Source organism: Marmota flaviventris, chromosome 17 (genome assembly GCF_047511675.1).
Source record: "Marmota flaviventris isolate mMarFla1 chromosome 17, mMarFla1.hap1, whole genome shotgun sequence".
NCBI lineage: Eukaryota > Metazoa > Chordata > Mammalia > Rodentia > Sciuridae > Marmota > Marmota flaviventris.
In genome coordinates this window covers 72,594,502-72,613,321 of record NC_092514.1, presented here as the reverse complement: position 1 = coordinate 72,613,321, position 18,820 = coordinate 72,594,502, and the positions used below count along the sequence as shown (strand labels likewise).

General features: G+C 51.2%; 3 protein-coding genes across 8 annotated transcripts in view; 1 reads left to right on the top strand and 2 right to left on the bottom strand.

The window, feature by feature from the left end:
* Positions 1–18,820, top strand: part of Recql5 (RecQ like helicase 5) — a 33,443-nt gene that overhangs the window by 8,531 nt on the left and 6,092 nt on the right. For all 3 annotated transcript variants that reach the window (XM_027955697.2, XM_027955698.3, XM_071603763.1), the window contains one exon: positions 1,865–1,944. In XM_027955697.2, coding sequence (XP_027811498.1) covers positions 1,865–1,944 — 80 coding nt within the window. The remainder of the gene's footprint in view (positions 1–1,864; positions 1,945–18,820) is intronic.
* On the bottom strand, positions 4,862–18,019 carry Erln (endoregulin). 3 transcript variants are annotated; one of them, XM_027955706.2, is made up of 3 exons: positions 17,935–18,019; positions 5,186–5,402; positions 4,862–5,000 (listed from the first exon to the last, which is right to left on the bottom strand). In XM_027955706.2, exon 2 carries the CDS (start codon positions 5,394–5,396, stop codon positions 5,217–5,219), a length of 180 nt encoding a protein of 59 aa, XP_027811507.1. In that variant the 5' UTR covers positions 5,397–5,402; positions 17,935–18,019; the 3' UTR covers positions 4,862–5,000; positions 5,186–5,216. The 3 variants fall into 3 exon arrangements, with proteins under 3 accessions (XP_027811507.1, XP_027811505.1, XP_027811506.1); XM_027955704.2 differs by lacking the exon at positions 17,935–18,019 and adding an exon at positions 12,482–12,570; XM_027955705.3 differs by lacking the exon at positions 17,935–18,019 and adding an exon at positions 6,487–6,687.
* Smim5 (small integral membrane protein 5) lies at positions 11,426–18,027 on the bottom strand. 2 transcript variants are annotated; one of them, XM_027955701.2, is made up of 3 exons: positions 17,935–18,027; positions 12,482–12,645; positions 11,426–12,011 (listed from the first exon to the last, which is right to left on the bottom strand). In XM_027955701.2, exons 2-3 carry the CDS (start codon positions 12,606–12,608, stop codon positions 11,902–11,904), a joined length of 237 nt encoding a protein of 78 aa, XP_027811502.1. In that variant the 5' UTR covers positions 12,609–12,645; positions 17,935–18,027; the 3' UTR covers positions 11,426–11,901. The 2 variants fall into 2 exon arrangements, with proteins under 2 accessions (XP_027811502.1, XP_027811503.1); XM_027955702.2 differs by having other exon boundaries at positions 12,482–12,640; positions 17,935–18,019.

The following is an 18,820-nucleotide window of genomic DNA, read 5'->3' as shown; positions in this document are numbered from 1 at the left end:
AGAAGGTATTTATTTGAAACTTACTAACAGTGAATTTTGGGAACCTACGCTAGACTCCTTGAAATATTTAAGATCATTGGAGAGAAAGAGAAGATCTAGAAAACTTATATAGAGAGAACACAGGCGATATATGATGGACTGAGAACCAGAAGGGCATCTGGTTTCTCAGCTGGAACACTAGAAACAAGATAACTGTGAAGTAGAGCCTTCAAATTCCAAACAAATGCCAGGCCCATGTGGTGGCACATTCCTGTAATCCCAGGGACTTGGAAGGCTGAGGCAGGAGTATCTCAAGTTCAAACCCCACCTCATCAACTTAGTGAGGTTCTGTCTCAAAATAAAAATATAAAAAAGGTCTAGGAATATAGCTAGTGGTAAAGCACTCTGGGTTTAATCCCCAGTACCTGTCCTCCTCCCCTACAAAATTCTAAACAATTTCCAACCTAGAATTTTCTACCCAGTCTACCAGTTAAGCATGAAGATAAAGACATTTTCAGATGCAGGGTTTCAAAAAATTTCCTCTGTGTCATGTCTGGCTAGTAAGGGATGCTCTCCATCATAAAGAGGTAGTTAACTTGGAGAGGAAAATGGAGATGTGACTGAGGAGCAAGACAAAGGGACAATGTTCAGTGGGAGTCAGAAAGACAGCTGGGCACAGGCCTACAAAAAATCATGCAGATGAAACTGGGGGATGGAAGGTTCTAGGAAGGAAGTTTCCAAAAATTAAAGTGGAACCTGCATGTCCAGCTCCAATTCAGATGAATTCCTTATTATGTCAAAACATTTGAGTTTGAATTAGTGACATCCTGAAATCTAGGCAAATGGAACAAACAAAGCAACTATTTCAGGGAAAACAGAGTTATAAAAAAGAAAACCTGACCATGGGAAATGCAATTCCATGGTTTAGCTTGAAGTAGTGTTGACAGGGTTATAATGAGGAAAATATCAATGTGATAAGAAATTGCAGTTGAAACACATTGAGAGATTGCAGGTGAAGGAAGTATGTGCATTCATCTATATCAGGGGGAGGGGCCACCTAAATGCAGTAAGTCAGTAAGTAGGTAATGTCTCAGGTATTATGTCATATTTTCTTCACTTTTCTGTATTTCTTTTAAGTTGACAATTTTCTTTCTTTTTTTTTTTTTTTTTGGTGTAGATGGACTCTACATAATGCCTTTATTTTTATGTGGTGCTAAGGATCGAACCCGGGTCCCGCCCGCACTAGGCGAGCGCTCTACCGCTGATCCACAGTTCCAGCCCCAAGTTGACAATTTTCTAAAAGGAAATTTTTAATGAATAGCTGTGTATTAAAAAGGCCAGTGGTGCATACCCATCACTCAAAAATAACAACTGTTAACTTTTTTTTTTTAGTTTTGTTTTTTTAGTTGTAGTTGGACACAATATTTTATTTTATTTATTTTTTTATGTGGTGCTGAGAATTGAACCCAGTGCCTCGCACATGCTAAGCAAGCACTCTGCCACTGAGCCACAACCCCAGCCTCCCAGCCCCCATTAATCTTGTGTGTGTTAAGCCTCTGTATATACATTAGCAGGTAGGGTCACACCATATAAGGACTTATATGAAGTCAGATCATATCATGCTTCCCACATGGCAGTCCAGGGCCCTTTGCATGAGAATCACGTGGGGAGCTTTTTGGAAGTATAAAATATTTCCAAATATTAAGGCTTCTGTCCCAGAGAGTTTGATTCATTAGCCTAGGGATTTTGATGTACACACAGGTTTGGGGATACCATTTAGTAAATGGCTTTATTATTGTCCTGTAATAGTTTTCTCCCTCATTAATTTTTGTAGTGACAATGTAGTCTAACTCTGTGACTTTTAGTGGTCATTTTCTGTCTCCAGGAAAAGAGAGGGAACAAAGCCTCTGACAAAGCCACCCTTTTGGCTTTTGAGGCCCTGGTGACCTTCTGTGAAGAATTGGGGTAAGTGACTTATTTTAGTTATGGAGCAAAATGTCAGATCATTTCCTCCCCCCAGCAGCCATTATCTGACCAGCTAACATAAAACAGCCTTTGTCCACCAAGGGACAAAGATCATTGGGTTTTGTATTGAGGACCCTTCTTCAGGACCCTTCCTCTTCTCTTCTGGAGACCCCAGCCACTCTGGCAGTTTGAGGATTTGTTTAGCATTTTAGGTGGTCATCCACCTTTCCATTCTACTCCCTTCTAGGATGACTGACATTATGTGGCCAGCCCCAAGCCATTGGCATTATGGTCATCACATGCCACTGAGCTGGGTCTTTTGCTTTACTCCAAGTATCCACTCTTATCTATGTCCCAAACAGAAGCATGTGACCCTCTTATCTTTTGGGCCAGGAGGCATCACGTGCTTTAGAGAAATCACCCTTTCTAATAGCCAGCCAGCCCACATGGAACCCACTTGTCTCCTTTGTCTTCATCTGTGGGGATTGGGCAGGGTGTCATGATTGTGGCTGGACACATGTAGTTGTTAGTGCCCCCTGTGAGGGACACCCCAAAGGACTCTGTTATACTTGGTCTAAAAAGCTCTCAGATTCGTCTGATCTCATGGAACAGTCCTGGGAGGACAGCAGATATGATTGCCTCAAAAACAGATGAATAAACCAAGCTCTGGAGAGGTCACAATCATAAAGCTCAAGGTAGACAGAAGCCACTAAATTTGTGCCTCCTAATTGTCAATGGAGTGCTCATTTCATATACCTATGCCATCTTGGTTTTTGTAAGCATAGTGTCTTTTTGTTAGCTTGCTTGCTTGTTTTTATAGTGCTGGAGATGAAATCCAGGGCCTTGTGCATGCTAAGCGAGTGCTGTACTACTCAAGACTAGAATCTTGAAACAAGGTTCTGTGTAGAGGTACATAGTACCAGTGTGAAACAGATGTTTTGGGCTGTCTTCTGGAAACCAGGGAGACACTTCCTTAGGCACTGTCTTTGCATTCCCATCTCTGTCCTTCTCACATGAGTTGGTGGCTCCTTCTGGAAATGACCATCTCTCATTTGGTCTCTGTGGTAGGACCACACCCAGCAAAAGTGGTAGACTGTAATGCCAGGCCCACCCTTGCCTATGGCCCTCGCCACCAGAACCCTTTTCAGGCACTGGTTTAGGGATTGCTAAATTCAGCCTTCTTGGGCTCCTTGAGCAGACATCTCATTTCTGGTGAGGAATAAAAGGACCACTGAGTGTTCTTGCTAATTGTCAGAGCCCCCTCTGCTGGAAGCACCCTGGCTGGTTCTTGTTTGAGGCTCTGGGGGTTAGAACCTGCCAGGCAGGGAGACGATCCTCTTTGAGGCCTCTACTTCTATTTCATCTCATTTCAAGGAGCTGGGGTTTCTGAGTGTGTCAGTGGGCCAGCTGGGGGTAGGGGCCGAGGCATCCATGGGCCCAGGGAGTCCAGCTGAAGGCCTCCTGGGCTTTGTGCACAGCCTTGTACTTGTGTCTTGTTTTCTGTGTGTGAGGGTTCTGGATCCCAGGGCTTTCAGGCTGGAATAAAACCCCTGGTACGTCTGTAGGACGACTGCTCTTTGAATAAAAGGGAATGTTTATTATAAAATGGGGCAGAACATGAAGAAAAAGCTCCTTTCCACCCTATATTTGCTCCTTTTCTAAGAATAGTTCTGGTTTGAGGTCGAGGTGAGGCAGCTTTTCCTGCCAGCACTCCCTCAGGGCGGGCACCTGGCAGTGAGAGGATAGACCAGTGCAGTGGGTTTGCTAAGGTCAGAACATTTCTAAAAGAAAGCTGTTGTAGATGTTTGGGCATGTCGAGGTGGCACCCTGTGTAGCACTGGGTGGGAGGGTCTGGGACCAACAGAAAAGGGACTCGGGTCAGTTGGGATTGAGGCCAGGTTGTGGCACCCAGCAGTGTGCCTCTCATCTCTGCATGTAGCTGTTTTCTCTGGGCTGTAGCCATGGAAAAGCATTATTCATGACAGGGTTTTTTATGTTTTAGTGATCTGGGAACAGTTATAAGGCATGAAGCAACCTCTGGCCTCGCGGCCTCAGTACCTTGAGATAGAAGAACAGCTCTGTGTTTAGGCCTGAGCTGAACTGTCTCTTGCGGTCTCCGAGCTGGGGAGCACAGAAGCCCAGTATCTTCCTGTTTATCCACTCATATGCTCATTCACTCATGTGTTCAACCAATATTGATTGATATCAGCTTTGCCAGGCACACTGGCCATGGGAATAAAATGGTGACAGAAAGAGACCCATCTCCTGCTTCTGTGGTGCTCAGTTTCCATGGGAAAGACAGGCATTTGTCAGGTAACTGATGATTCTTGCCAGATAATGATAGTGTACACCTGCAATCCCAACTACTTGGGTGGCTAAGGCAGGAGAATCACAAGTTTGAAGCCAGCCTGGGAAACTTACTAAGATCCTGTCTCAAAATAAAATAGAAAAGGCTTAGGTTGCTCAGTGATAGAGGACTTGCCTAGTATGGCCAAGGTCCTGGATCTAGTATCCAGTACCACAGAACAGAACAAAACAATAAAAATGTACAATTTCTGTTAAAAGGGCTCTGAAAAAAAAAGATAAATGGTGTTTTGATAGTATATAGCAGGTGCCCTACCCTAGTCCAGAGAGTCAGGAGAAATTTACCTGAGGAGTCAGGTTTAGACTGAGATCTAAAGGGTGAGGAAGCACTAGCTGAGCAAGTGTAGTGTTGGTGGTGCACACCAAGTCTGTGGCAGGACAGAGCAGGGCTTTTTCAGGAACTGAAACTTGCTCCAAGAACCTAGGGGCACGTGCCAGATGGCTGGTCGGACAGGCAGGGCCAGCACACAGGGAGAGTTGCAGGTCCCAGTAAGGCTTTGCTGGCTTCTTCTGGTGACCACATCTAGATAGAAAATGAACTCTTACAAGTTAACAGATTTGAAAAGGAATTTTTTACTTCATTTGGTTTGGTTGTTTTTGGTGTGTGTGTGTGTGTGTATGTGTGTCCTCTTCATGTTGCTGGCTGGGCTGGGAATCTATTGGGGGACCTTCTTATCCGTTGCTTCTCTCACCTGAGGACAGAGGAGAAGACCTCTGCATGACCAGTATCAGACCAACCTCCCAATCTTGCTATCTGACCAACCCTAAGGCAGACCCAGTGTTTGACTAGATTTTTTTTTTTCCTGGTGAGAAAAGACGACTGGACCCTGAGTCTGAGGGGACCACAGAGGGGTATGGGAGAAGCAGAGGAGCCCACCTCTCGTCTTCTTGGCCCCCAGGAAGTCACATCAATCCTCTTCATATTCTGTCTTCTCCAGTGGAGGGATTAAACCAAACACAACAGCAAACATGAAGAGAAACAGGACTGTGGAGATAAATAAGCCAATCACTATCAGGCCCCCCAGCTCCCAGGGGTTCTCCCAAAACTCATCATGCCAGGCGGTCTTCTGGATTGCCGCTTGGTCCATATAAACCTGGAAAAGAAAAGACGGAGGCTGTGAGTTTGGACCCTCAAGGTCCTGTCTCAGGTGCTACTCTCCACTCCCAACCTTCACACTAAGTAGCAGCTGCAGGGAATAGCTGGCCATGTGTGGTCACTGAAGAAATGGTGAGTCTCTGAGCTCCAAGTCTCCCGCAAGCAACAAATGGAGTTTCCCCCTTTGTAGAGAGGGCCCTGCATTCTTCCCAGAGGCTGCCCTGGAGCCTCCCTTTCTCTCCTGGTATGAGCCAGGACATTCGTTCTATTCGAGGCCTACTCAACTCAAAGCTAAAAAGCACTGCTATGTGTCCTCCCTAACTTTTCCTGCCCCAATTGCTAAACATTTGGGAGGCATTTTGAGAACAACCGCATAGGAGCCCACCCATGTGCTGTGGTGTGCTCCTATAGTCCCAGTTCTCAGGAGGCTGAGGCAGGAGGATCACTTGAGCCTATGAGTTGGAGGCCAGCCTAGCCAACAGAGTAAAACCCTGTCTCAAAAAAAAACAAAAAAAGGACAAGAGCCAAGAAGTGGCTCAGGCTTCAATAAAGTCCCTGGGGGACCCTGAAAATAGGAAATCTAAATATCTTTTCGAAATGGAACCAGTGTTTGGAGAGCTGTGAGCCCTTAGCTGAAGGGAGTAGAGAGGAGAAAGGAAAGAGTCATTACCTGCTGTTGTTACTGTCTTGTGACCTACAAGGGCAAATCAAGGTTGTCCTACAAGCTCCACGCTTTGGGGGGCCCTGACTGAAGAGACTGCCAGGTGACCAGAGCTTCACCCTGATTCAAGGAAGCAACTTTTTTTGGGGGGAAGGCGTTAGTTTTGACTAGCAGCCCTGACCAGACCTGCATTGCTGCCACCAGAACAAACAGCGGTGGGCTGGGGCTGGTTGCCTGGCAATGACCACTCCCTTTCTGCCTTTCACACTCCTCTCAGCTGCATCCTGCCTTTTGTGATGTCACTGTTGGGGTACTGTGGGCACCTGTTCAGAAGTGCTCCCAGAGAGCAGTCAGACTTGGAGTGGGGTGGGGGAGGAGACTGAACCCGGGGCCTGTACCCTAGGCCACCCACCCATCTTACCTGTATAGAGCAGGGTCTTGGCTTGGTTTAGATGACCTGTCCACAGAGAGAACCTGCCCAGAGCTGGGAGCCCTGGGGCTGGGACTGCCACCCAGGCCTTATTTCCAGGAATGTGGTGAATGATTAACTGCAGCTTCTGAAGGGAGTCTGGGGCGGGGAGCACTGTGGAGGCCTCACTTCTTGATGGTGCCTGTTGCCTCTCAGGCCAGGCCTTGGCTGCTGAGTGGCTGGTTGCTACCCATTGGTGTGATTGGGAAGCTAGGAAAAGGGAACAAAGCCCAAAACCTCATGGCACCCTTAACTGCTTTAAAAGCTAGGATGGGGGCTGGGGATGTGGCTCAAGCGGTAGCGCGCTCGCCTGGCATGCGTGCGGCCCGGGTTTGATCCTCAGCACCACATACAAACAAAGATGTTGTGTCTGCCGAAAACTAAAAAATAAATATTAAAAAATTCTCTCTCTCTCTTAAAAAAAAAAAATGGATACCCTTAGAAAGTCCTGATCAGAGCCACTTCCTCTTTAAAATAAATAAATAAATAAAAGCTAGGATGGGTGGGCCTATTGTGACCAGGAACTGTGCCAGCCACTGAAACAAGAAGAGTGGGGCTGGCCCTTTGAGAGCTTATCTTCCAGCCCATAGGTCCTCAACCCTGCTTGTGACAGTCACTAAAATCTCTAGAAACGCCCAGGTCCCGCACATCAGTCTTTGGGATGCCAGGGTGCTGTGTTGTTTTAAACCTTCCTAGGGGACTCTCCCAGGTGTAGCCAGGTGGCTGACAGATGAGCAAGTGCAACAAGGCCTTCTTAACTGGAGAGCTGCGTGGACCTGGCCTAACAGAGCTTTCCACTTCCTTGTGGAGAACTTGCTGACTCATGTCCCTGGCATGTGGAGCACGCTGGTCTCTGGCACACCCTGGTACTTCAGCTCCACCAGTCAAGCCAGGGTCTTATCAAGAGTCAGTTGTTTGTCCCCAGACTGGTTTGTGGCAGTTGAACTTGTTGTTATAGTTACATAATCGAATGTAACATAAGCAAATGAAGCAACAATGATAACTAATATACCAATTTTTTAAAATTTTATTCATTATTGTGGGGGGGTACTGGGGATTGAACTCAGGGGCATTTTACCTTTGAGCTTCCCCAGCCCGTTTATATTTTTATTTTGAGACAGGGTCTTGCTAAGTTGCCCAGGATGGCATCAAACTTGCCATTCTCCTGCCTCAACCTCCCTAATAACTGGGATTTCACACCCGCCTAAAAGTCCAGTTTTGTAGATAGGACACAGGCACAGAGAAGTTCAGTAACTTACTCAAGGTCATACAGCTAGTAAGTATGGTTTAGATGACCTGTCCACAGAGAGAACCTGCCCAGAGCTGGGAGCCCTGGGGCTGGGACTGCCAGCTAGTTATAGTTGAGAACTAGCTGTACAGAATCTGAGCTCTGAGATACTACATTGTGCCTCAGAGTAAGTAGAGAAAGAAGTTGTTTCTACAGGTGCCTGCGTGACCCCTTGGAATCACTGGGATTATATTCCTGTCAAAAAAGATGCAGACATGATAACTAAATAGGAACATTATAAAAATTCAGTGGACTTTCACACTCAGATTCCTTTGCAAAGCCTAAGTTCTTGTTCTACTTCAAACTGTGTGTGTGTGTGTGTTTGTGTGTGTGTGTGTGTGGGGGGGTGTTGCTAGGGCTGGAACCCAGGGCCTTGTGCATACTGAGCAAGTGCTTTACCACTGAGTTGCATCCCCAGCCCATCTTGGCCTGCTGTAATTAAATCAAAACTACAAAATAGATACCACAAGGACTCTAGTCAGCCAGCCTACATTTAGAGAAAAGACCCTCGCCCTACCCCAGAAGGATTAGCCAGGAAATGTGTGGGCTTTCTCAATTTAAAATGAGATGTGTAGGGGCTGGGGTTGTGGCTCAGTGGTAAGGCACTTGCCTGGCATGTGTGAGGCACTGGGTTCGATTCTCAGCACCACATATAAATAAAACAAAGGTCTATCAACAACTAAAAAATAAAACCAAAAAATGTTTAAAAGATGAGACGTGTAGACAGTGTGTCATACACATGAAAGGTGCGTGGACTGACTGTTTCAGCTAACTGCTGTCCACATGGGGCATAATTCTGCTGGCATGTTGGTGTGAAGAGCATGAGCTGACGGGGAGGAGAGAGGGTGCTGAAGTTCAGTTGCTCGGCCTGCTGTCCTGTGAGGAAGCGGTGCATAAATTAAGACACAAAGACTGGAGACAGAGCTAGGGTCAGTGTTGTGTGGCAGGGAGCAGGCACAAGGAGATCAAGGGAACTTTTTCTAAGGATGAAATTCATTTGTCCTCAGTTGTGCTCTGAAATTTGTATTACAGTTTGTGTTCCTCATTTGTGCCATAACAAAGATTTTTATTGTAGATTGCTTTAAAGTGTTAATAATTGAGCAGATGATAATTTTTGTGCTCTGCCAAATTTTGCTAACCAGAGTCTTGCCCAATAGGTTTTGTAGTTGTAATGAGGTATAATACTCCCACAGCACAGTGCACAGATCTTTGGTGTGGAGCGCAGCCCTTCTGAGGAACTGAGAGCAGACGCTGGTGGAGCAGAGGCCACAGTGGGGTGGCATGAGGAGGCTGGTGAGATCACTGTGGAAACAGCCCAGGCCTCTGTGCAGTGGCCCTGGCAAGCACTGCTGGTGGCTTGGTCCAGTGTGGCATGGAACAGTGACAGGTGGTGACCAGAGTCAGTCAGATGTTCTCTAGGCCTGAGGCAACCTGATGGCTGTCCCTTATATGTAGCCATCTTCAGGCAGCCCGCGTCTGAAGCGTCTTTGTGTTTATTTTTCCTACAGTGGGGGTGTAGCTGCCTCCTCTCCAAGCCCCCTTCTCCAGGAATGCCCTGTGCTAGGAGCTGTGTGTCCCGGGGTTGGGCTGGAGCAGCTTTGTTTACCTGAGTGGGCTGGGGGCCTGCGTGGCACTTGGCCCAGCAGAGCTTGGGGGGCTCAGTGTTCACCAGGGAGCAGGAGGAGCACGTCTTCCACAGGCAGGGACAGCCTCATATTTGGACCCAGCAGTTTTGTACTGCCTGCCATGGGACAGGAGGGTACACATAGACTAGCCAGACACCTGTGTGTGCCCTGGTTGTTCACGGTGCCTGACTCCCAGCAACTGGACTGGGAACTGGAGGCTTTCCTAGCAGAGTCTCAGCCTCAGCCACTCTTTAGGAGGGCCATTCTTGATGCCAATGAAACCTTGCTTTCTGGAGGAATCGGGCAAGCACTGGACTGCTTCCCAACCAAGTGTTCCCAGGACCCTCCAGCCAGCAGTGCTAGGAGTGAAAAATGCAGGGTTCTCCCTCCCACCATCCCGAGGTTGTTCTTCTGACACCTGGTTGAGCTCCACCCCAGCTCTTCCCTGTTGGGTACCTCCAACTCATGTGAAGGTCATTTTGAGACAGAGTTTGGGTGTGGGTGTTTGGGCAGTAGGGTTCTTATTATCCTCACTGGAGGATAATAAGAATCTTATCTGTCCTACATCCGGGAGGCCTCAGAACCCTGGGTGTGGTTAGCAGGAGTTCTGGAGCCAGACAGACTGGACCCAGAGGCTGGCTCAGCCACTTTCCAGCTGGTTGAGCTTGGACACCTAGTGTCACTGAGGCTCAACCTCCTCACCTCTAAATGGGGATAATAATGGTATCTAAGGCATTAAAGTATTGTGATGATTAAATGAATTGATCTGCATTGAAATGCTTAGACAGCTCTTGGGCGTGGACTAGCCCTCAGTGGATTCCAGCTCTTCATTGTCACTGACCTCAGTGTTGCCGTTGTTCTTTAGAATCCCTTACTTTGGACACTACTAGGGACAGGTGGATTCTTGGGTTTCTTTTCTTTTGGATGGAAACCCTTCCTCCCCAGGCCTTTGACTCAAACCTGCCAGGTGAGTCCTGGATACCAGGAAGTAGAGCCAGCTAGTGAGAGCTGCTTCTGCTCTGCCTGCCCCCACCTGTGTGGCTTAGATTGCCAGCTAGAGATGACAGGGCTGACATCCCCTCTCCATGACAGGGCTCTGCTCTCAGGCACCTGGGGAGTGTTCTGCACAGACCAGATGATGGAAGGGTCCAGGAAATTGCAGACCCCTTTATGGCTCCACAGGGCTGGTGGGGAGGTGCTGTCAGATGCTCTGGTCCAGCCCCGTTGGCATGTGGGGAGACACATCCATGTGCCTTCTCTCCCCCATTTCTGGGTTTGTAGCTCTACCTCTCAAAGAGAAAGTTAACTGGAGGGAGGCAGGAAGGGGCATTGCCTTTTAGCAGATCCATTCTTTAAAATGGGTCCATGTTGCTGTGGGTTGGTCCCTTGTCTAGAGGGGAGAATAAGTCAGTTCATAATTATGGAGCTCTTAGAACTATGCTCAGCTGTGCTAAGTGCTAGATGGAGGTCATCTTTGTTTATTCTCATGGTGCACCACAGGAAGCAGGTGCCAGGATGAGCCCATTTCACCAGGGAGGAGACAGGCTCAGAGGTTGAGTCACATAGCCAGTGAGTGGCAGGAGAGGTGTGAGCCCACAAACGGGGAAGTAGTTGTAGAGAAAACTAGGGACCTGACCTCTTTTCTTGGAGCTCAGAAGTTTAGGGATCCAGGGGTTTAAGCCTGCTAGTGTGGTGTGTCCAGGCAGAAGTTATAGACAGTGGAAAATGTTAAGTGGCCTTCCTGGGCCTAGCACAGTGTGGGTATCCAGCAGCCACTGCTTGTTAACTGTTGGGTGACAGGAATGTTGCTGTGTCCCTCCACTGGTTTCTTGGCTGTGGAGGGGGACTCCTCCCTGTGTGATTTTCCAGTTTTCATGGGCTTAGGGAGAGCAGTGGCCTGGAAAGAATAGTCGCTGGTCACACCCCTGGAATTCCAGCTCCACCCTCCTGATGCACAGAGTGCAGCCAACCTCAGAAATATATAACCAAAAAGCTTTTACTTGGAAATAAACAGGCAAATACCAGGCTAGAATACTGACATGTTCCCCTTGGTTGGGATCCAGTAGCTATTGCACAAAGACCCTCTGATTGGCTTGTTCCTCTTTGGCATGGATCAGTAGAGCCCCAAGGGCCAGCTCCCCACAAATGTGGGCTGGTCCCCATCAAAGTATGGGAACTCCTGTGTCCTTGTTAAAAAGTGAAGGTCAGCAGAAGACCCAGGTGGTGTCCTCAGTCTTTGAGCAGTGGACTCCTCCCCAACACCCAGTGTCCACTAGCAGGTGGAGTTTTGTGCGTGTCCCAGCCCTTGTTTCCTTGGTGAGGCTCCAGGTGTCAGCATCCTGGTATCGGGACAGGGCCAGAACTGGGGCTGGGGGGGTCCTTGTCTGGAGGCGCGAGGGCCACAGGGCCAGGCTGACAGCCTCTCCAGCTTCTCCTTCCATGTCTTGCTGCCCCTCAGTGGGGGGTCATGGGCCGCACCTGGACCTTCCTGCCTCTGCGCTCAGGGCAGCAGCAGTGAGTGCAGCAGCAGCTGCAGGCTATCAGCAGCAGCAGCAGAACAGTGGCTGCAGGATGGGAGAGTGGGCCTGAGAAGGTGGGGAAGGCAAGGGTGCCCACCCTCTTTCCAGAGGAGCCCTTGGACCCATGCTAGGGCTCCCCCAGGTCTGGTTTAGTAGTCTGAAAGACCTGAGGGTCTGACGGGGGATGTTGACTGTCCCCTTGCTGGCCCCGAGCCTTGACCTCCTTCCCGGTGTCTCTTCCACCACCCAAGCTTGGCTCCCTTCATCTCTGGGTTGAAACCTGACAGTGCCCCTGGGCCCCGTTCCCAGTACTACCCAGCATTGCCCATCACTTGGGCAATGTCAGAGGATATGGGGAAATCCCTTGGTTTCCCACAAGGGGCAACTGCTTTTCCTCCTTATCTGGGGACAGTCTCCACCCCCACCAGCTCTCCAGCTAGCACCATGCTCTGGTCTCTCCCAGATGCCAGGAGGAGCCATGGGGTGCTAAGGAGACTATGAGTGCCCACACTTGCCTGTAAAGAGGACGAGGATGGAGAAGGCCACAAGCTCCACGGGCTCGGCCTGGGGCAGCCCTCGCAGCTTCTTCAACAGTCTCTCACCCACAGAGTGCATCTCCTGCACAAAGCCAGGGGCTGCCATGCTGCACCAGCTCCTGCTGGGGTTCTTGCGGGCTGCGCTGAGGCAGAAAGAGTGTGCCTGGAGTCTCCGCGGGGCTGGCCGCACACTGAGGCAGCACCAGCAAACCACCCTCTCTCCTGCTGCAGCCCGCAGAACAAGTTTGTCAGGTCTTACCCCTGTGCCCCTGGTGGCTTCTGAGGGAAGCCGGGAGTTAGTGGGGCCCACTCAGTGGCCACCCTCAGCCCCCAACCTGGCTGGCCCAGCTCTGGATCAGGGACACTGGGGATGAGTGACATAAAGAGCCTGCTTTTGGGGGCTGCCAGCCAAGGCCTGAGTTGGTGAAGGTTTCTGTCCGCAAGGTGGAGCAACTTTGCTGTACATTCCTTTGCCTTGAGACACTACAACTAGGCTTGGCCAGGATACTTTGGCTGGCACAGTTCCCCTATCAGCCCCTGGGTCTTTGGGACTTGGGTACCTTCTCCAATGCCCTTGGCTGGGGAGATGGACCTCGGGAGCCCAGCCTATGTTTGCCTTTCATCACATGCCCGGCAGGAGGACGTGTTCATGGGGGTTCTGGCTGGGATCAGTGGTAGTGAACACTGCGGAGAGGAGGTTTGGGGGATATAAAACTTGAGTCCCCTGGGACCCCCCACTCCCAGCAGCCAGAGTTTTTTGCTGGTACATTGTTCTAATGTGAGGGGAAGAGATCGCACTGTCTGCTCCCGTTTTTGCCAGGGGAAGGGTCCTCTCTGAATGGGATCAGGACTTCCCTCCCCTGTTGGTTTGGATCTGTTCTGGCCTGACCAGAGAGGCCTGTCCATCACCCCCACCCCAGAGAGCTTCTTCCTGTCCAGGGTGCCCAAGAGGCCCAAAGGAGTTTCCAGGTTCAATCTGTTAGTTGAGGCCTGTTGTGCATCAGGGATTCTTTCCCCTTCTACCTCTCCTGTGGGCACAAGGGAGCCAGAGCCTTTTTAGAGAAGGACCAGGGACAACCTTTGCCAGCCAGCCTGAACCGGTTCACCAAGACAGTTGCTTTAATCCTGGGCCTGATGTGGTAGATCAGGTGGCCAGGGGATTGTGATGTACTGATTGGCTCTACTGCTTGCCTCCTTGCTCCTGGTCTCAACCCAACAGGCAGCACCTGTGCTGTGTTTCTCCCAGCTACAGGGCTGCTCACTCCCAGCACTGCTGCCTGGAGGCAGGGTTAGAACTGTGGGCCATCTGACCTGGTGCTCCACCTGCATTTGGCCTGCTGCCCTCCTGTTGAGCACCTGATGGCAAGGACTCTCCTGCTGGAGCAGCCCACCTGCTCACAGAAGGTCAGACCCCTGCCTTCCTCCAGGGAGTCTCTCTTCCCCTGCACAATCCATCAGGAACTTGATGGCAGCTGGTGTGAATTTCCCTTCCTCACGGTAACTGTTCTAGTTTTTCCAGCTGACCCTCTTAGAACAGTGTTTCAATCATCCCACCTCCCCTCTTCCTCTGTGTCGTGGGTAGGTCACTTCATCTCTGCATTGACACAGAGATAAGATGCCCACCTTTCCAGCTACTTGGGCCCTGGCCATCCAGCCATACATGGTGGATATGAACACCCTCTGGGTGGGGCCTGGCCATTGCCAGGGGAGTTGAGGCAGCTGCAGGTCTCCTGGCTTAGGAGCTGTCCCCCCATGCACTGTCGACTAGCCCTCCCCAGAAATGCCTTTCAGGACTGTCTGTCCTTTACTCTGGTTTGTTTCTGTTGTGTCTGGAAGCTGGACAGGGGGACTTGTTGTTTAGTGACATTGGGGGTAGCAGGCATATGATGGCTCCCTGGAAAAGTGACTTCCTGTCAGAAGTGTGAGGTTCTCTAGCTTACATCCCCTGACTTCTCTCACGCCTTACCTCAGGGCTAGCACATTTCTGCAAAGGAGATCAGACCCCAGTTTGCACAGTAAGAAGCCGCACAGAATCCTGGGATACTGCTACTCACCCACTCCCACCTCTTTGCTTTTATATATGGGTAACCTGAGAGCTATGTGACTTCTCTGCGGTCACTACTGGACAGGCTCCTCCTGCCCTGTGCCCTGTCAGTGAGGGCCCATCTCAGGCTTTGAGCAGAAAGCTAGGCTAGTGTAACAGCCGTCCACTGAGGACACTGCCCATGACTGGCAGCCCCTGGGCTCTGCACGGTCAGCCCTGCTCTTGTGGGCCTGAAGCTCTAACTTCACCACCATGTCACCTTCAGACTGAGGCATACCAGGCTTCTTGAGAGCACACATACTACTTGTCTCCAAAAGGACAGATCTTAAGTGCCCTGCTGACTTGAGCATAGTACCATTCCCTCTGGTCAGCCAAATGAGGCCCTTCTCTGACCAAGTGGGACAGGCTTGCACAGGATGGTGGTCCCCTCTGTTCTGGGACCTTCGTGCCATTACCACTCCTCAGGTTTCCAGGCATCTCATCCTTAAAGGAATAATTTGCTCATGGCTCAGAAGTGGTCCTGCTTCCCTCCCCTCCGGCTTCATTTGTACTTGGTCTGGCTTTTCAACCTGACTGGCACTTTGCCCACATGGACTAATGTAGCCCAGTGGAGCCACTCCTTAAAAGAGGAAGTGGGCAGGAGGTGGGTGGGTAGGGAGAGCTTTCTCTCTTCTATGCCACACCCAAAGACCCAGGGGGAGGGGAGAGATGGCTGTTAGTGAGAAGTGGTGTGGGGACTCCGGGTCCATCTGAGAGTCAGAACCCAGGGCAGGGAAGGGACACTGAGGCCGAAGCTTCCCTGCAGGGAAGACAGGGTTTGTTGATCAGACCTTGGGCTACAAGGTGGTGTCCTCCAGGGCTTGTGAAGTTGGAAAGCTGCAGACTCATGCCTAGAGGGCCTGGTCTCCACTCTGGAAGAGGTCGGTCCACACCAGTGGTGGGCCATGCATGTGGATGGCTCCAAGGCTTCTCTAGACTGCCAACTGGGAGCTGAATTAGCCAGCTGGACTTGGCCATCCTCACTCAGCAAACTGACCCAGGGTTGCCCATGGGATTCCATCTGCACTGTGCACAGAAGTGGGGCTGTTGGGCATGGTTGTTCTCCCCTAAGAACCTGGGGTCCTCTTTGCGTGGCTGTTGGTATTTGTCCATTCAAGCTTAGCCCTATGACTGAGCAGAACAGGCCCACCAGGAAAGAGGCAGGAGAGTGGGGGGCAAGCTGAAGGGTCTTGTTCTTAAAAAAGGAAAGAGGCACATTCCAGCGGGTCCCCGGCGTCTTCCCAGCGGGCTATTTAAAGCAAGACCAACAGAGTGCCTGAAGCCTGCTGCCCAATATAACCAGCAGCCGTCAGGTGACCCTGTGGCATGTGTCCCAGCCATTATCTTGGAGGGAGCTGCATGTGTTCCCAGCTGTGGCCAGGGGAATGTGGGAGCCCTGGGACTAGCCCCTATTGCCGCTTTACCCTCCCAGGTTTGGGGGAAGAAGGCAGGGAGGCCAAGTGGAGTTGAGAATTATGTATTTTCTTAGTCTTTCTCAGACTCACCAAACTTTTTTAACTGTACTTCCTGCCTGAGAACCAGAGGAACTAGAGCCTCTCCCACCCCCAAGCTTGTTAGTGCCTCAGTCCTGACAGCCCGCAGGACAGAGAGGGAGGCTGGCAGTGCTGGAGGGACTTGGCAACAGCCTTTGTGTGGCATCTCCTGGCAGAGAGAGCCTTGCCATGGAGCAGACTGGCATCCTGCAGGCCAGACAGCTGCCACTTGGTACCAGGGCTTGTCTGTTTCCTCCTCAGAAAACTGATAGTCCAACTCCAGGCTGCCCCGTGGAGGACAGGCAGTGTGTGCATGCCTGATAAGCACAGTGTGCTCAGGGCCCCGAGGACCTTCTTGCTCAGTCCCCGTTGTTTTGTCATGGTGGGCTTCAGCCACCCTTGCCCTGTGGGGCATTATCTTGTTTGAGAAATGGTTCCAGTGAGAAATAACCAACAGTTGTGGGAGATTTGTAGGGTCCAGAGGCCAGCAGAGTGGAGACACTTGGTGTGCACCGTGCTGGACATTCAGCCCTGGTTCTGATTTGAAATAGAACATAGGCACTAGAACCTTTGGCAGTTTCATTGCCCCAACCCCAGAGCTTCCCAGGACAGGAGGCGGACTTCCTGCCATCCACTTTCTGTCCCTGCTTGGATTGCTAGAAGAACCTCATCCACCTGTGTCCAGTGGATGTAGGGCACCTGCCTGTTGGGGTATCTTAGAGATAAGACACACCTCACCATTGTGCCCTTCCCTTCCCTGACCTGATGCCTCAGGTACACCCTGGCCTCCATTCAGTCCCCTCCCTTTGCCACATGCCTCCAGTCCCCAAGCTAGGCAAAGCCCATGGCCTCTTCCTAAGCCCAGGACACTTGGCCTGATCTTTGCTTTCCACTTTTCCCTGGATTGTTTTTCTTTCTTGCTAGATGCCAACTTGTTTGCTTTGGGAAGAACCATCTAGGGGTGTGGGGGACTTTAACTCTGATGTGAGGACAGGGAGGCAGAAGGGGTAAGTAGCCTCTACTTGTGGAGCCCTTCCCAGGAGGGAAGTGCTCAGTGCTGCCTGAAGAACCAGATATCTGTCTCAAGGTCACAGCATCTCTGTGGTGCCACAGGGATCTGAATACCTGTGGTCCCTCCCCAGCCTCACACCTTTCATAACCATCTCCCAGCCCAATCCTGAGTTTAGAATCGGGTGTACATGGCCGTGGTTCAGTGTTCAGAACTCATTGCCAGAGGGAGATCTGGGGGCTCCTGGGGATCTAAGTGGGCCCAGGGACACCTCCTTGGGCCAAGCCCTAGGTGGGAACATCTGTTATTGAGTGGGCCAAACCTCCAAAAGAGATGGCAGCTGTTGTTCTTGTCCAGGACACAGGTGGGCAGAGCTGCTTGAGGTCCTGCTGCCTGCCCGGGGGGCTGTGAACGGGCTGGACATACCCTGCCCTGTGCCTCCTCCACTAGGGGAACCCACGAGGGGAGGACTCGGGCCTAATCCTGGGGAAAATGGGGGCTCAGCGGGCATGCGTGGCGGGGCAGCCAAATCCCTCTCCAAAGCCCACTGAATAGAAAAAGCTTAAACTGACTTGCAGAGTCAGCAGCCTGGGCCCTCTGCTGCACAGCAGGCGGCAGGGCAGCACTTGGGGCAGAGGCCCCCACCCTACCCTCACAAAGGTCCCAGGGGAAGGGAGAGCCCAGGTGCACAGGAGACGTCGGATTTCCCTGTGAGGAGGTGACTAGACGCGTTCCAAGACTTTCCTCTCCCTGTTTGTGGTAGATGTGGCCCCCCACCCCAGTGCAGGAGACCCTGGCTGTTCCCTTGTCTTCCTTTCCCCCCTTCTCTGTGGCCAGCACCACTTACCTGGAACGTAGCTGTTGGGGAGGCGAGAAAGGAAGCCCGGATCAGGGTGTCTGCGTGCCTCCCCTCGGGCCCCTGGCCACCACCTCGTATCTCTTTCGTGCACACCGTTTCCCTGGCCCTCCGCAGCTCCCCTGGGCACTTCTCAGCACAAGCTCCTGGAGCCTGGAGCTCCTCCTTGAGGCTGACAGCCAGCTGCTGTCCGACAGCCTCGGCTTTTCTGTTGTTGGTTGTCCTGGAGATGTAAGTGTCAAATTACCGTCGAGAGGGGGAGCCAGAGGGAACCCTCTCTGGAGCTTGTCCTGCAACTTCTACCCAGTGGCTTTCCTTGCTGGGGAAGTGGGCTTTGGGATCCTCCGCCTCCTCCTCCTCTTCCTCTCCCCTCCCTCTAGCCAGTGGGCTGGGCCTGGTTGGCTGATGACAGGTGCTGGGCTCTGGTTCTGAGTAGATGACCCAGGGGCTCATCCTCTGCCCTCAGGGAAAGAGAGTGGAGCAGTTTTCCCTGCCCTTGGGCTCCCCACTGCCGCCCTCAGGAGTGTTATTCAGGCCTGTGTCCCCAACTCCCACAATTTGTACCTTGAGCCACTGTTCCTCCCTTTGGCCTCTCTGAGGAAAGAAAGTAAATAGTGAGGGACTGCTGGGCTACCCCAGCAAACAGGCAGGCGTTGCCAGCAGGCCACCCAACACCCAGAGGTGTCTTGGGAAGTCTTTGGGAATCCTGGTGTCCTGGGAGTGGTCTGCTTGCCCTGTGAGGGACATCGAACTCTTCTTAAGAGGAAGGACACTGCTGATTTCTTTCTGCTTAGCTTTCCCCCACGGACTCCTGGCCCAGCTGTCAGGGATTGGCCCCAGAACCCAGTGGCTGGGGCCCTCTGACATTTGGCTGGTC

What these genes read in the sequence shown, in the direction of transcription:
- Erln (XM_027955706.2), bottom strand. Translation starts at nt 5,396, where the DNA reads ATGGACCAAGCGGCAATCCAGAAGACCGCCTGGCATGATGAGTTTTGG.
- Smim5 (XM_027955701.2), bottom strand. Translation starts at nt 12,608, where the DNA reads ATGGCAGCCCCTGGCTTTGTGCAGGAGATGCACTCTGTGGGTGAGAGA. An exon ending in CATCCTCGTCCTCTTTACAG is followed by an intron (nt 12,012 to 12,481) that starts GCAAGTGTGGGC and finishes CCCATCCTGCAG; the next exon opens with CCACTGTTCTGCTGCTGCTG.